General features: G+C 46.1%; 2 protein-coding genes across 2 annotated transcripts in view; one reads left to right on the top strand and one right to left on the bottom strand.

Moving 5' to 3' along the window:
* LOC309808842 (uncharacterized protein) overlaps nucleotides 1-16907 on the top strand; it is a gene marked incomplete at its 5' end in the record, with an annotated part of 172158 nt that overhangs the window by 56787 nt on the left and 98464 nt on the right. The window lies entirely within an intron of this gene.
* On the bottom strand, nucleotides 204-5610 carry LOC309808028 (speedy protein E4-like; the record flags this gene model as incomplete). Its single annotated transcript, XM_082628041.1, has 6 exons — nucleotides 204-1390; nucleotides 1551-1719; nucleotides 3235-3320; nucleotides 3805-3863; nucleotides 4669-4980; nucleotides 5502-5610. 6 exons carry the CDS (start codon nucleotides 5608-5610, stop codon nucleotides 1130-1132), a joined length of 996 nt encoding a protein of 331 aa, XP_082484167.1. The 3' UTR covers nucleotides 204-1129.

The raw sequence follows: 16907 nt of genomic DNA, 5'->3' as shown, positions 1-16907 counted from the left end.
TCTCTAGTTGTGGTGAGCGAGGACTACTCTCCGTTGCTTCTCCTGACGGCTTCTCTTGTTGCGGAGCACGGGCTCTAGGCGCACAGGCTGAGTAGTTGCGGCTTGCGGGCTCTAGAACGCAGGCTCAGTAGTTGTGGCTCGTGGGCTCTAGAGCGCAGGCGCAGTAGTTGTGGCACACGGGCTTAGTTGCTCCGCGGCATGTGGGGTCTTCCCGGACCAGCGCTCAAACCTGTGTGCCCTGCATTGGCAGGCGGTTTCTTAACCACTGTGCCAACAGGGAAGTCCCTGGGTCCTAATGTTTAAATAATACTCAGCTCTAAACTTGGTTAGTGTTATGTGCTGAATGTTTGTGTCCCCCAAAATTCTTATGTTGAAATCTTAAAATCTTAACCCCTAAGGTGCTGGTATTAGGAGGTGGGGTCTTTGGGAGGTTATTAGGTCATGGGGTAGAGCCCTCATGAATGAGATTATTGCCCTTGTAAAAGAGACCGTGCTGTGTTGTTTCTAAGCAACGCGGTCTGTAGTAGGGCAGGTTGAATGGACGAAGACAGCTAGTTTGCAAGATTTAAACCAAATGTTTGCTCAATCCTCTGCCCGCATCTAGAACTCTAATGTGTCAATTGTAATAAGCCATGCTGAAGATGGCATTCCTTAACCTTCAGTCGTTGTGATAAACCCCCTTGACCATAAACGTGAGGGGGAAAAGGTGAATTGTACTAGAGGAATCATTGGTCCAGAAGTGGTGAGTCAGGGGGAATAAAGAGTCACAGGTGATCTGGCCATAGGCAATTTGAAAGTAAATTTGGAGGAATATAAAGCTAGTCATAATTCATCTTTTCTTATTGAACGTGTGGGCTGTTCTATCTAATATCCTGTTTGTAGACATGTACTTTGTTGTAGATAAATGCTAGAACCCATAACCCTGAGGGATGTAAGGCCAAAAATGAATGAAAAAGAGAAACTGGAAACACAGTATATGGAAAAGAATCACCATCTCGTCAAAGCTGTTATTTGGACCCAATTGCTTTGGGTGAAATAACTTCAGTGAGACCCATGCGTCTGGGACAAACTGGTTTCCCCGAGGTCTGGTGCCCACGGGCCTCGCGGTGCTGGTGTCTGTGTGTGGCTGTCAGTCCGTGGCTGGCGCAGAGTCGGCACGTGGCTGTGTGCCTGGCTGGCCCCCTTCACAGCGTGAGAGGTGATGTGGGTCCAGCAGTGGGATTCCTCCGATTTCCTCAGTAGACAACACGTCATTCCACCCGCACCTTTGCGCACGCAGACCTACCTTTGCGCAGGCCGATGACCTCAGGCCTGCGTGGTCCTGGGGCCTCTGGGGCAAGAGGGCGCGATCTCTTCCCCACACCCAGAGCTCTGGATCAAAAGCCTGGATCTGGAAAGACAAACAGCCCCTGGCAATGAGGATGCCGCTGCCTCCCGTTGCCCCGCCTCCGGTTCTTTCTCGTCTGTCCCCAAGTCCCAAACCGAGTCCCCCATGATCCCCACCTCCTCTCTGTCCCTACCCCTCCCCGAGACCGCCACAGCCCACCCACCTGCTCGCACTCTTGCCGAGTGACCCATGTCTTCCAGCCCATGGAACGGATGAACTGGGAACGCAGTTTGTGGAACAAGGCATGCTGCGAGCCGTTCTTTCCATAGAGGAACGAAACGATGGCCTGCTTGGGGGCCTGGTTGTTCTCTTCCATGTCGCTGGCCACATAGCTGGGGAAAGACATCAGGTCGCTGTCATCAGGACAGGAAGGGCCTCCACTTGAGATCAGCTTCCCAGAAAAGAGGCAGGCTGAGCATCCTCACACGACCCACCCAGCCCTGCCCAGCGTCACCGGGAGCCGCCCAGTCATCAAGGAGCCACTGCCAGGCAGGACCTTTGGAAGGGTGCCTCTCACACCTTGATGATGAGGACACGATCCAAACCCCCCGTTCCCTTCAACTTGTTTTATGTGCACACACCTCTCTTCCTATGTTGTAGGTACATGTACAGTTCCTGAGGGCAGGAGCTGATCTGATCTGTTTCTGCATTCATCCCTCTCCTAGCAAATGACACATTTAGGGCTTGGTTCATATTGATGCATGAATTCAACAGCCTTTTGTGAATCTCTGTTCCCACCACCTCATATTCCCCAGCATGTAGGGTGTACTTTATAAGGTTTGTTAGATGAATGAATGAATGAATGAATGAATGAACATTTTATCTCATGGCCAAATGCAATACTGATTACCTAGAAGTCTCACAGTAACAAACATTTGCCCAATGAAAAGAATTGTGCTGAGTGTTTTGGGAATGCATTGACATTTTGACGAGACCTGCCTTCCACATGGTGTCTAGTCTAGTGGGACCTGGGAAGGGGGGAGATAAGAAATGACTATAATGCAAAGCATCCCATTATAATACAATTTGAACTAAAGTGCCTCTGGGATGCAGAAGTTAGGGAGGTCGGGCATCGTGAAGGTTTTGGTGTTTGAACCCACTTTAAGGATAAGGTCGTTTTCTTCAGATCAATGTATGGCAAAGATACCTGGATAGAAAGCTCAATAGAAACTTAGAGGGCAGGGTATTTGGAAGGAGCAGTGAAACACAGGAATAAAGTATCAGGACGGTGTGCTGGAGATTGCAGAGAGAGTTAAATCCCAACGCAGAACTCTGGCCTTGATTTGGCATGTCATTAGCCAATGCAATTGTGTGAAGCGGTCAGACCTGTGTTTTGGAAGGATGTTCAGGCAAATAGAGCCAACTGGCTTGGGAGACTTGGAAGAAACATCAGTGGGGAGCATTTGACACCAAATCCGCGCTATGTGATACGGGCCCCGATTGTGGCATTTGTCGTGGGAATGCAGAAACGGAAGATAATCACACTTGGTGCTGATGTCGGAAGACCCGAGACCGGAGAATTCGAACCGGAAACGTCTCAAGTCTGTTACTCGGGGGCAGGATGGTGTCAGTTCTTTCTTCCTCTCCTCTTAGGAAAGTTTCGCGTTTTGCTTTGTTTCTTTCAGTGTTTTAATTGACATTAGGGTAGTTTGTTTTGACAATGAATGCTATAAAAAACAGAACATGGTTTGAAAAAGAAACCACGGTACCGTAATCCTGTCATTTTCACACCTAGAGTCAGTACAAAGGGGTTTAAAAAAATAGATGAAAGGTCAGAGCCCCACGTCTCTCCCTCTGCCCTCCCAGGGTGTTGAATATTGATGGCGGGGATGGAGCAAGGTACTCACAGAGCTATGAAGAAATGGATTCTCTGGAATTGCCAGGAGAGGAGCCCGGCCCGGCTGACATACGCTATCACCATCGACAGGAGATACTGATGGAAAGAGGGGAAAAAACGTAGGAGAGAGGTCACATCCTGGAAGAGGAGAAAGAGTGGGAGGGAGAAGGGAGCAGGGGACGAGGAATGGGTGGTGCCACTTGGAGGAGAGACCCCCGTGTGGGGTGAGCCTGATTGTTTGGGGAAGGGGAGAGGACAGAAGGTCAGAGTTGGCGGCGCTCCAAGGATGGGAGGCTTTGGGATTGAGGGCGTGGACTTAGGGCCGCGGGCACAGGACGGTGTTCGATGAACCGGAGCCAAGGCGAGTCCCCAGGAGCTGAGAGGAGAGGGGACTTAGGCAGCAACCACCAAAGGGGCACTCCTGGGGCTCAGATCCCAGAGGGGACCTCGAGGCCCCTGGAGGGAAGTGTTGACAAGGCATGAGGTTAGGAGGGGAGTGGAAACGTGGGTGTAGAAAGCACCCAGCGCGCCCACCTAGAACAGGCGCTGGAGCAGGAATCCATCTCAGTGGGTGACTTACCTTGTCAGATACTTCCAGGTTTTTGTCCCAGGCGAGGAATTTCTTAACGACGGGATCCTCTGTGAAAAAAGGGCAGATGTTGCCAGTGGGAACAGGGCTGTCGTGGGAGCATTCCAGAGCCAAGAGGGTGAACCGCGCCCCCCTGGGGAAATGCCAAGATGTGGCCCAGGGTGAAGCTGACGGAAAGAGGGGAGGGAAGACCATTCACTGTGGGAGGAAAGGGGGTGACTCCCCTTCTGGGGGGGCCGAGTGACAGGGAGTGATGCCCCTTCATCATGCATTCACGTACCTGCAGAGGGCATCAAGATACTCTCAGCCCATGTCTCAATTGACAGTCATGTCAGGGGGTGAAGATGGCTTGTCAGCCCCTCCTCCCCCCACCCCGAACATGCCAGTAAGATTCAAAAGGCCAGTAAGAGCTAGAGTCTCGGGTACAGTTGAAACCAAGCGAACCTAATCCTGTATCATTTCTAAATCTAACCTAGTCTTGTATCATTTCTAAGTCTAACCTCATCCTGTATCTTTTATGTGTCCCCCGTATCCTGTATCCGTAGACAGTCCGCCAGGGACGGAGAGCGCACCAAGTAGCAGGGAATTCTTTTCCACTGGGAAAGTGTAGTCATGGGAAGTTTTGGTTTGTTTGTTTTTCAAGTATAGGATTGGAGGTTGCTGGGCAGGGCGGTGGGTCCTTACCAAGCATCCACTTGAAGACCTTGTGGTGCTCAGGCAGCACTGAAGACACCCGCTGTCGCTTCAGCTTCATCTTGAGCCCACTGAACGACTCCATGACCCAGGTGTCGGCCTCGTGGTGCTCAGGCAGCACTGAAGACACCCGCTGTCGCTTCAGCTTCATCTTGAACCCACTCAGCAACTCCACGACCCAGGTGTCGGCCTCGTGGTGCTCAGGCAGCACTGAAGACACCCGCTGTCGCTTCAGCTTCATCTTGAACCCACTCAGCGACTCCACGACCCAGGTGTCGGCCTCGTGGTGCTCAGGCAGCACTGAAGACACCCGCTGTCGCTTCAGCTTCATCTTGAGCCCACTCAGCAACTCCACGACCCAGGTGTCCTGGGCCTCAGCGGCCGTGTTGCCCTCCACCTCCGCTCTGAACGCCACTGACCTCTTCCTCTTACAGCCGGGGCGCTGAGGCGGGGGGCTGCAACCAGCCCAGGGAGCTGACGAAGGAGAAGAGACTACAGTATGACGCTCTCGTCTTGGGAATTCAGCCACTGGTGACCACCCAACCCCACCCCGACTCCGCCTCCCCCCCCCCGAAGCACCCCCGTGCTTTCCAGTCTCACAGACCGCTGACCTTGCCCCAAGTCATCTTTCCATCTTTCTCTGTCCACATCTACCTATCCCTCCCCTGACTCTTTTTGTCATTTGTCCAGCTTCCCGTCCTCGAAACTCTTTCTCATGGTAGATAATTTCTCCCACCAGGAATAAAAAAAAAGAACCCTCCCCTTGTTTCCTCTCTCCCCTTCTCTCATCCTTGGATCTCATCTCCTAACCCTGTTTCTCGCTCCCCAGGTGTTCCGTGTCCCCAGCTCCTGTGCTCTCCTCCCTCAATCCCTGGCTTTCTGAATGTCTCCTTTCTTTCATAGGCACCTTATGCAGGTGCTCCTTCCCGACCTCTGTACCCTTTCCTCCTTACTGGTCAAATCTCTGAAATTCCTTCTCATGCCAGCTCCCTCACCTGACGGTCCTGGGCTTTCTTCATAGACAGTCAACTCCAGGGGGTACCCTGAAGAGCTGGACTGGGAATTCAGCTCCTCAGCCTGGGAAGTCGGTTGACGATTGTCCATGATGTCTCCCAGACTCTTCCCTTCCTCGAAGCCTAGACTCTGCTTTGTCCCAACTCTTCTTCTGGACTTGGGCTAAACACAAGTGGTCGTCCCTTCTCCAAGCTGCGGGGCAACTGTCAGTGGAGAGAAGCTCTGGCGAGATTCTGTTGTCTACTACTGCTGCCAAGCACCAAGGAGTCTGGTCCATCCAATCGGGAAGGTCGGAAGCCTCTGATGTCATCATCGGAGTTTGAAGGAAACCAGTTTGAAGGAAAGCACGAGTAACTGTCAGACCTATGCGTGCACTTGTCCCAGAGATCAGGGGTAGATGGTATCTCCTGCCACTGACCCAACCTCTGCCCATCCTCCAAAACCCCCCTCAAGGTATCCGGACCCCTCTTTTTTTTTGTCATAAATGGCAAAATTTTATTCTTTTTTTTTTTTCTTCATCTTTATTTTTAATTTTTTTTTGCTTTATAACAAATTTAATCAGTTATACATATACATATGTTCGCATATCCCCTCCCTTTTGCGTCTCCCTCCCACCCTCCCTATCCCACCCCTCCAGGCAGTCACAAAGCACCGAGCTGATCTCCCTGTGCTATGCGGCTGCTTCCCACTAGCTATCTACCTTACGTTTGGTAGTGTATATATGTCCATGCCGCTCTTTCACTTTGTCACAGCTTACCCTTCCCCCTCCCCATATCCTCAAGTCCATTCTCTAGTAGGTCTGTGTCTTTATTCCTGTCTTACCCCTATGTTCTTCATGACATTTTTTTTTCTTAAATTCCATATGTATGTGTCAGCATACAGTATTTGTCTTTCTCTTTCTGACTTACTTCACTCTGTATGACAGGCTCTAGGTCCATCCACCTCATTACAAATAGCTCAATTTCGTTTCTTTTTATGGCTGAGTAATATTCCATTGTATATATGTGCCACATCTTCTTTACCCATTCATCCGATGATGGACACTTAGGTTGTTTCCATCTCCGGGCTATTGTAAATAGGGCTGCTATGAACATTTTGGTACATGTCTCTTTTTGAATTATGGTTTTCTCAGGGTATATGCCCAGTAGTGGGATTGCTGGGTCATATGGTAGTTCTATTTGTAGTTTTTTAAGGAACCTCCATACCGTTCTCCATAGTGGCTGTACCAATTCACATTCCCACCAGCAGTGCAAGAGTGTTCCCTTTTTTCCACACCCTCTCCAGCATTTATTGTTTCTAGATTTTTTGATGATGGCCATTCTGACTGGTGTGAGATGATATCTCATTGTAGTTTTGATTTGTATTTCTCTACTGAGTAAAGATGTTGAGCATCCTTTCATGTGTTTGTTGGCAGTCTGTATATCTTCTGTGGAGAAATGTCTATTTAGGTCTTCTGCCCATTTTTGGATTGGGTTGTTTGTTTTTTTGTTATTGAGCTGCATGAGCTGCTTATGAATTTTGGAGATTAATCCTTTGTCAGTTGCTTCATTTGCAAATATTTTCTCCCATTCTGAGGGTTGTCTTTTGGTCTTGTTTATGGTTTCCTTTGCTGTGCAAAAGCTTTGAAGTTTCATTAGGTCCCATGTGTTTATTTTTGTCTTTATTTCCATTTCTCTAGGAGGTGGGTCCAAAAGGATCTTGCTGTGATTTATGTCATAGAGTGTTCTGCCTGTGTTTTCCTCTAAGAGTTTGATAGTGTCTGGCCTTACATTTAGGTCTTTAATCCATTTTGAGCTTATTTTTGTGTATGGTGTTAGGGAGTGATCGAATCTCATACTTTTACATGTCCCTGTCCAGTTTTCCCAGCACCACTTATTGAAGAGACTGTCCTTTCTCCACTGTACATTCCTGCCTCCTTTATCAAAGATAAGGTGAGCATATGTGCGTGGGTTTATCTCTGGGCTTTCTATCCTGTTCCATTGATCTATCTTTCTGTTTTTGTGCCCGTACCATACTGTCTTGATTACTGTATCTTTGTAGTATAGTCTGAAGTCAGGGAGCCTGATTCCTCCAGCTCCATTTTTCGTTCTCAAGATTGCTTTGGCTATTCGGGGTCTTTTGTGTTTCCATACAAATTGTGAAATTTTTTGTTCTAGTTCTGTGAAAAATGCCAGTGGTAGTTTGATAGGGATTGCATTGAATCTGTAGATTGCTTTGGGTAGTAGAGTCATTTTCACAACGTTGATTCTTCCAATCCAAGAACATGGTACATCTCTCCATCTATTTGTATCATCTTTAATTTCTTTCATCAGTGTCTTATAATTTTCTGCATACAGGTCTTTTGTCTCCTTAGGTAGGTTTATTCCTAGATATTTTATTCTTTTTGTTGCAATGGTAAATGGGAGTGTTTCCTTGATTTCACTTTCAGCTTTTTCATCATGAGTATATAGGAATGCCAGAGATTTCTGTGCATTAATTTTGTATCATGCACCTCTACCAAATTCATTGATTAGCTCTAGTAGTTTTCTGGTAGCCTCTTTAGGATTCTCTATATATAGTATCATGTCATCTGCAAACAGTGACAGCTTTACTTCTTTTCCGATTTGGATTCCTTTTATTTCCTTTTCTTCTCTGATTGCTGTGGCTAAAACTTCCAAAACTATGTTGAATAAGAGTGGTGAGAGTGGGCAACCTTGTCTTGTTCCTGATCTTAGTGGAAATGGTTTCAGTTTTTCACCATTGAGGATGATGCTGGCTGTGGGTTTGTCATATATGGCCTTTATTATGTTGAGGAAAGTTCCCTCTTTGCCTACTTTCTGCAGGGTTTTTATCATAAATGGGTGTTGAATTTTGTCGAAAGCTTTCTCTGCATCTATTGAGATGATCATATGGTTTTTCTCCTTCAATTTGTTAATATGGTTATCACATTGATTGATTTATGTATATTGAAGAATCCTTGCATTCCTGGAATAAACCCCATTTGATCATGGTGTATGATCCTTTTAATGTGCTGTTGGATTCTGTTTGCTAGTATTTTGTTGAGGATTTTTGCATCTATGTTCATCAGTGATATTGGCCTGTAGTTTTCTTTCTTTGTGACATCCTTGTCTGGTTTCGGTATCAAGGTGATGGTGGCCTCGTGGAATGAGTTTGGGAGTGTTCCTCCCTCTGCTATATTTTGGAAGAGTTTCAGAAGGATAGGTGTTAGCTCTTCTCTAAATGCTTGATAGAATTCGCCTGTGAAGCCATCTGGTCCTGGGCTTTTGTTTGTTGGAAGATTTTTTATCACAGTTTCAATTTCAGTGCTTGTGATTGGTCTGTTCATATTTTCTATTTCTTCCTGATTCAGTTTTGGCAGGTTGTGCATTTCTAAGAATTTGTCCGTTTCTTCCAGGTTGTCCATTTTATTGGCATAGAGTTGCTTGTAGTAATCTCTCCTGATCTTTTGTATTTCTGCAGTGTCAGTTGTTACTTCTCCTTTTTCATTTCTAATTCTATTGATTTGAGTCTTCTCCCTTTTTTTCTTGATGAGTCTGGCTAATGGTTTATCAATTTTGTTTATCTTCTCAAAGAACCAGCTTTTAGTTTTACTGATCTTTGCTATCGTTTCCTTCATTTCTTTTTCATTTATTTCTGATCTGATCTTTATGATTTCTTTCCTTCTGCTAACTTTGGGATGTTTTTGTTCTTCTTTCTCTAATTGCTTTAGGTGCAAGATTAGGTTGTTTATTCGAGATGTTTCTTGTTTCTTAAGGTGGGATTGTATTGCTATAAACTTCCCTCTTAGAACCGCTTTTGCTGCATCCCATAGGTTTTGGGTCGTCATGTCTCCATTGTCATTTGTTTCTAGGTATTTTTTAATTTCCTCTTTGATTTCTTCAGTGATCACTTCGTTATTAAGTAGTGTATTGTTTAGCCTCCATGTGTTTGTATTTTTTTACAGCTCTTTTCCTGTAATTGATGTCTAGTCTCATAGCATTGTGGTCGGAAAAGATACTTGATACAATTTCAATTCAAAAAAAATTTTTTTTAGCTAAGTAGTATTCCATTGTATGTATATATATCACATCTTCCTTACCCATTCATCTCTTAATAAACACTTAGCTTTCTTCCATATGTTGTCAATTGTAAATAATGCTGCCGTGAACATTAGGGTGCATATATCTTTTCAAATTAATGTTTTTTGGTTTTATTTTTTTCGATATATATCCAGGAGTGAAAATGCTGTGTCATATGGTAGTTCTAATTTTTTTTACAAGTTTATTGGAGTACAATTGATTCACAATGGCGTATTAGTTTCTGCTTTATAACAAAGCGAATCAGTTATACATATACACCTGTTCCCATATCCCCTCCCTCTTGTGTCTCCCTCCCTCCCACCCTGGACCCCTCTTTACCGCTTCCCAGCAGGTGCACTGTCCTCTCCCTGCTGGACTCTCCCCCTCCCTCCCATTCCTCTTCCACGGCCTGGTGGGAGAGTGGGGAGAGGGACAAGGAAACTTAGGGGAAGCAGCAACGTTTCAGCCTTATAAGAGTGAGATAATGGCTTCCGTGGTGGTGCAGTGGTTGAGAGTCCACCTGCCGATGCAGGGGACACGGGTTGGTACCCCGGTTCAGGAAGATCCCACATGCCGCGGAGTGGCTGGGCCCATGAGCCATGGCCGCTGAGCCTGCGCGTCCGGAGCCTGTGCTCCGCAACGGGAGAGGCCACAACCGTGAGAGGCCCGCGTACCCCCCCCCAAAAAAAAAATAAATAAAGAGTGAGATAAGTATGTAAAAAAAGATCCCAGGTACATCGACTCACTGGATTAAAAAGTTATGTTAAAATACGCCATTTGGCAAAGCTCTTTGGCTGAATGTTTACTGACACTGCGTTCAGAATTCTGTAGTGGGGGAGTACACGTCCGCTCCCCTCAGGCACCTTTGAGTCCAAGAGCCATTTGGAGAAGCTAAAATCATAGAAAACTACAGGTGCTCACGCACCCTTCAAAGGGTGTCTACACACACACACACACACACACACACACACACACACACACACACACACACACACACACAGGGCACCTTTGGATGTCACAAAGTCCATGGATTGTCCAAAGCCTGCCCCTTGATTCCAGTTAAGAAGTTCTAGTCTACTTATCAAAATCGTGAGAATGTGGTATCACTGTTGACCCAGAGATTTCACTACCTGAATAAAAATGTCACATGTACAAAATACTAAATGGAAAAAACTCCAGTTCAACACAGATTATTTTTCTGAATAAAAATGTCACATGCACAAAAAGACTAAATGGAAAAATTTCCAATTCCAGACAGGTTATTTTTCTATGAGGGTAGGAAGTATATGGTAGCCGAGATGCAGAGAAGAAAATAGCCAACTCAGGGTCATGCAGTGTCACTGGAAGCTTCTTCTGAACCTCCCAACTCGTACTTCCACTCCTCCCCTTTGGGTCTGAGTCTTGCTTTTTTTCTTGGGTTTCCCTGGTGGCACAGTGGTCAAGAATCCGCCTGCCGATGCAGGGGACACAGGTTCGAGCCCTGGTCCGGGAAGATCCCACATACCGCGGAGCACCTAACGCCCATGCGCCACAACTACTGAGCCTGCAAGCCATAACTCCTCAGCCCGTGAGCCACAACTACTGAGCCCATGCGCCTAGGGCCCATGCTCTGCCGCAAAGAGAAGCCACCTCAATGAGAAGCCTGCACACTGCACCGAAGAGTAGCCCCCGCTCGCCGCAACTAGAGAAAGCCTGCGCACAGCAACGAAGACCCAATGCAGCCGAAAATAAGTAAAACAAAAATCTTAAGGAAAAAAAACAAGAATTCTCATTGTTGTGCAACCATCCCGACCATCCATCTCCAGAATGTTTTCATCCTGTCCAAGTGAAACTCTGTCCCGATTAAACACAGACTCCCCATCCCCCTCCCAGCCCCTGACACCCACCACTCCACTTTCTGTCTCTATGAATTTGACCCGTCTGGGGACCTCACAGAAGTGGAATCATGTAACATTTGTCCATTTGTATCTGACTTATCCACTTAGCTTAATGTCTTCGCATGTCATCTGTGTGGTAGCCTGTGTCAAAACTTCCTTCCTAGACCCCAAAGCCAGTGTGGACAGTACACAGTGAGTGAGAAGGAAATAAAACCATGGGTCTGAAGAAGTTCAGATGTTTGCCAAGTGCAGTGGGAAAGCAGTGAATGAGAGGTGTCCTGATCCAGTTTGCACTGAAAGGGGAACAATTGATTTTGGCTGCTGCATAAATGGATGGGGTGGGGATTCAGTAAGAGTGGAAGTCGGGAGACCCAGATAAGGTTAGGAATTTGGCATGGTAGTCCAGGAAGACGATGTCTGAGAAGACATCCTCCTCTCCCTCACCCCACTCGTTTGTAATTCGCTTTAAACATTTTTTAAATTTTATATTGGGAGTATAGTTGATTTACAGTGTTGTGTTAGTTTCCGGTGTACAGCAAAGTGATTCAGTTATATGGACACAGATATCTATTCTTTTTCAGATTGTTTTCCCATTTAGGTTATTACCGAATTTTGCTTTTTTTTCGTGGTGCTGTGTGGCTTGTAGGATCTCAGTTCCCTGACCAGGGATTGAACCCGGGCCACGGCCGTGAAAGACCAGAATCCTAACCTCTGGGCCACCAGGGAACTCCCTAGGTTAATACAGAATATTGAGTAGAGATCCCTGTGCTCTACAGGAGGTCCTTGTTGATTTCCTGTTTTATATATAGTTGTGTGCATATGTTAGCCCCAACCTCCTGATCTATCCCTCTCCCCCACCTTTTCCCTTTGGTAAACCTAAGTTTTTTTCCTATGTCTGTGAGTCTGTTTCTGTTTTGTTAAGAAGTTCATTCGTATCACTGTTTTAGATTCCACATAGGAGTGATAGATAGCATATGGTATTTGTCTTTGTCTGACATCCTTCACTTAGTATGATAATCTCTAGGTCCATCCATGTTGCTGCACATGGCATAATCTCATTCTTTTTTATGGCTGAGTAGTATTCCATCACACATATGTACCACATCTTCCCTATCCATCCCTCTGTCGATGGACATTTAAGTTGCTTCCATGTCTTGGCTATTGTAAATCGTACTGCTATACATATTGGGGTGCATGTGTCTTCTTGAATTATGGTTTTCTCTGGGTATATGCCCAGGAGTGGGATTGCTGGGTCCTACGGTAGCTCTAGCTTTAGTGTTTTGAGGAACCTCCACACTGTTCTGCACAGCGGCAGCACCAGTGTACATTCCCACCAACAGCCTCACCCCATCTGTAAACACCTTTTCCTGAAAGCCACTGGGGAGTGGGGGCCTTTTGAGCCCTAGATACCTGGACCCCTTGCTTGTTGCCCTGCCATAAACGTGGCACTTTCCTTCACCGTGACCCGTGTCAGTAGATTGGCTTTAGTGCGTGTGGGCGAGTGGAGCCAAGTTTGGTTCAGTAACAGCGTGTTTGGAGATAAGCAAAACTATCACCTCTCCTCCTCTCTTTTCCTCCTGTGGATGCAGTTTAATATAACAACGGCTGTAGCTCTCGTGCAGAAATATCAGTAGGGTGAAGCAGAAGTGCTTTGTCAATACAATCCTTTGGGCATGAGAGTCACGTGGAGAAAATATTCCAACACAGATGCCTGGACCCAGCCTCACAGATTCTAATTCCACAGCACTGAGCCAGGGCCTAATTTTAACCTTCTCAATTGACATGCTTCTGATTTGGAAATGACTGGGTGGGATGTGCCACCCAGGCTGGTGCAGTAGGGGGTCTTCAAGGCGTCGTTGAATGCAATAAGCAGGAGGGAGGTGAACCGTGACCTGGATTTCAACCAGGCAGCCTCTGTCAGGGCTGTGGCCGGGCCATGGGTCCACAGCTGAGCGGACGTCTGTGTCAGCCTGCAGTCCTCCTGCCAACGGGTCCGTGACAAGCCCTCCAGCGGCCTGGTGCTGCTGCGGATGAGCAGCCCTGGGATCGGAGTTCAGCCCAGGCACCTACGTGGTACATACATAGTGCATGTGCTTGTGAGGAAACCGCCCTCTCCACCAGGAAGCCTGGAGCACATCCTCCCGTACAGCCCTCAGAGGGGACCAACCCTGCTGACACCTTGATCTCAGACTTGCAGCCTGCGTAAATGTCGGACAGTGCATTTGTGTTGCTTAAGCCCGCCAGTGTGTCGTATTTTGTGACGCAGCCCAAGTAAACTGCTACGACCTGTATTTTGAATAAGAAGGAATTCACATGAGACGGTCACTTTCCTGCTTCCCCTGCCTTTATTTTTTTAATTTTTATTTGTAAAAAATTATTTATCTCTCTTAGGCTGCATCGTGTCTAATTGCAGCACGCGGGCTTAATTGCCCCGTGGCGTGTGGGATCTTAGCTCCCGGACCAGTGTTCCCAGGCTTTGAACCCACGTACCCTGTATTAGAAGGCGGATTCTTTACCACTGGAACACCAGGGAAGTCCCTCCCCTGCCTTTAAATTAAGACGTGTCGCTGAGCTTCAAAGAAGAGCCTGTCCTTTTCTGTTAGATTACAAACTTGAGTTTTCTTCTTAAACATTGCGTTTCCTGGTTGTGGTAGATGTGTTAGTGTTGAAAAAAATGGTTGAGAGACTTTAAGAGGAAAATGATTTTACAAATCCTGAAGATGGGTGCCAGTTATCTTGATAAAATTGGTATGTTAAGAGACCCAAAATAAACAGGAGAAAACACAGGCAACTACTTAGGAAATGCAGGATGGGAAAGGCTTCTTCAAGTACAGTGTCCAAGCTGATGAAAAGTATGAAGTGAAAGTGAAAGATTTGAACACAAAATATCTTTTTAAGTGTCTGTATAACAGAATGTGAGAGTAAAAAATTAAGTTAAAAAGATAACAGGGATTGACAGATACACACTTTTATATGTAAAATAGATAAACAGTAAGGACCTACTGTATAGCCCAGGGAACTATGTTCAATATCTTGTAATAACCCATAATGGAAAAAAGAACCTGAAAAAGAATACATATATTCTTACATAAATACATGTAACTGAGTCACTTTGCTGTACACCTGAAATATTGTAAACGAAGTATACTTCAATAAAAATAGATAAGTGACCAAGTAGGGAAAATATCTGTATTTAATAGAAATGCAGATACAAAAAGAGAAAGCTTTATATTGTAAATCTCCATATATATGAAGAGATCTTAATGAAAGCAAACTAAAAGGTGGCCATTGCTGCTTCTGGTCAAGGTGAAATCGCAGGGTCCAGGTTTACCCTCCTAGCTTCAACAACTTTAAAAAGGGGGAAATGTATGAAATGACAGTTTTTCACCTTTTGGAGAGAGGGGTGAGTCGTGAGAGACATCAGCTCACTGCTGGACATCCTGTTCATTGGGATGACTCTGTACTTATTATTCCGTTTTTTAGAGCATTTCCTCAAGACAACTTGTAATAGAAAGACTTGCAGAGGGCTTCCCTGGTGGCGCAGTGGTTGAGAGTCCGCCTGCCGATGCAGGGGACACGGGTTCGTGCCCCTATCTCGGAGGATCCCACATGCCGCGCAGCGGCTGGGCCCGCGAGCCATGGCCGCGGAGCCTGTGTGTCCGGAGCCTGTGCTCCGCAACGGGAGAGGCCACAGCAGTGAGAGGCCCACGTACAGCAAAAAAAAAAAAAAAAAAAAAAAAAAAAAAAGAAAGACTTGCAGAGAGTGTCCAGGGCAGGGGGCTGGGGAGCCCAGCATGTCTCTGGGCTGGAGGGATAGAGTGAGGTGTTGAGGTGGGCACAGCAGCTGGGGTTCACAGGCCACCCCAGTCTTCTGCTGAGACACGGTCAGTGCACGTGGGTGAGGTGAGAACTGGAGGCCTGGTGGCGTGCTCATGGGCGCACTGCCCTTCCAAGGCGCTTCCCAGCAAGGTACTCCGTGTAGCTGATGTCCTTACGTGGTGAACTTGGAAAATGCGAGAAATGCGCCCTGGAGGTTTGCCAGGCTCAGGCTCAGAGGAGGTGTGGTCGCTGTCATTCCCACACAAGCAGCATTTCATCAGTGAGAATTCAGGCAGAGGCCACAGTCAGCAGCAGCAAGAACTGGAAAAGACCATTCTTGGCTCTAAGCAGCCACTTCCAAGAGCAGTTTTGGAGAAGCACACATTTTGTGCAGGATTCATTTAATGTGGCAGTTCAGCTGGGGAAATCAGGAATGGGTTAGGTGCTTATTCATTTGCATGAATCATCACTTCTTATTTCCGTTTTTAGAGGATTTCCTCAAGACGCTTGTAATAGAAATACTTCCTCTGTCCTTTTCGTAAGTATCTAAATCTTTTTAAAAGCTAAATCAGTCTCTTGCCAGCATTACAACCCAGGAATGTTTATGTTAAGGACCTGAGAGCTATCTTCTTTATCTCTCTGTCACCAGGGGAGTTTAGGCTAGGTGTTAGGCACTTTCCTCTGAGCTATAAGTACGTGCTTGTCCTAGAGATAGGAGAAGTTGTCTTTCTCCTTTGGATAAAGGGTATTAACTAGCATGGACAACCACCGAGATGACCAGGTGAATTTAGGATGTACTCTGAAAGAATGTATGCCATTTTTATGGTGGTGTCAAGTCTATTCCCATGAGGCAAGTTCCCGTTTATCTTGAGAACCTGTATGCAACAGATTTTATCTGCTGAGCTATAAAAAAAAAGGTGAGGTTGATTTCATTTGCACAAACATTAGTGGTTCACCTGTGGGTGCACAGCACAGTCTGGTTTAATGGTTATTCAACAGTAAAACCGTTTTCTTTATCTCTACATTTGTGGAGAGGATTTTCTCGGTTGGCGAGAGATTTTATTTTTATTTTTATTTTGTGTGTTCGTTAATTAATTAATTAATGAGACTGTGCTGCGCAGCATGCGGGATCTTAGTTCCCCAACCAGGAATCAAACACGTGCCCCCTGCAGTGGAAACTAGGAGTCTTCACCACTGGACCACCAGGGAAGTCCCTGGAGATTTTATTTTTAACTTTTCCCCTAGCAGCTTTTAAGGAACAGTTGGCCAAGAACACAGTTATATTATTTCACCCCCAGTGATAAATAGTGATAAATCATTACCCTTCTGATTCCATTTTTGAAAAATGATATTTTTACCTAACATAAACAGTATCCTCTTTAAGAGGTAAGATCCCAGGTATCTGTTTTCTGTTTTCGGTTTGTGTGTACGTTCTGATTTTCGTAGTTTTTAATGTGTTGGTTGTGTAATCTAAACAGCTACAGTTTCTATTTTCCTTTCCTTCCGTGGGCAATATTAGTTTGTGTCATGGCTGGGCATTTATTGTATTCTAGGATTTGAATGAAAGTTGTAGCGTTTCAGTTAAGCGAACATGATACCCTCCTTCCCCTCTCCTGGTGGTGGGGGAATCTCA

This window comes from Mesoplodon mirus (assembly GCF_964341445.2).
Source record: "Mesoplodon mirus genome assembly, chromosome: 7".
NCBI classification, from domain to species: domain Eukaryota; kingdom Metazoa; phylum Chordata; class Mammalia; order Artiodactyla; family Ziphiidae; genus Mesoplodon; species Mesoplodon mirus.
Note: the sequence above shows the minus strand (reverse complement) of the source record. Positions and strands in the feature narration are given on the sequence as shown.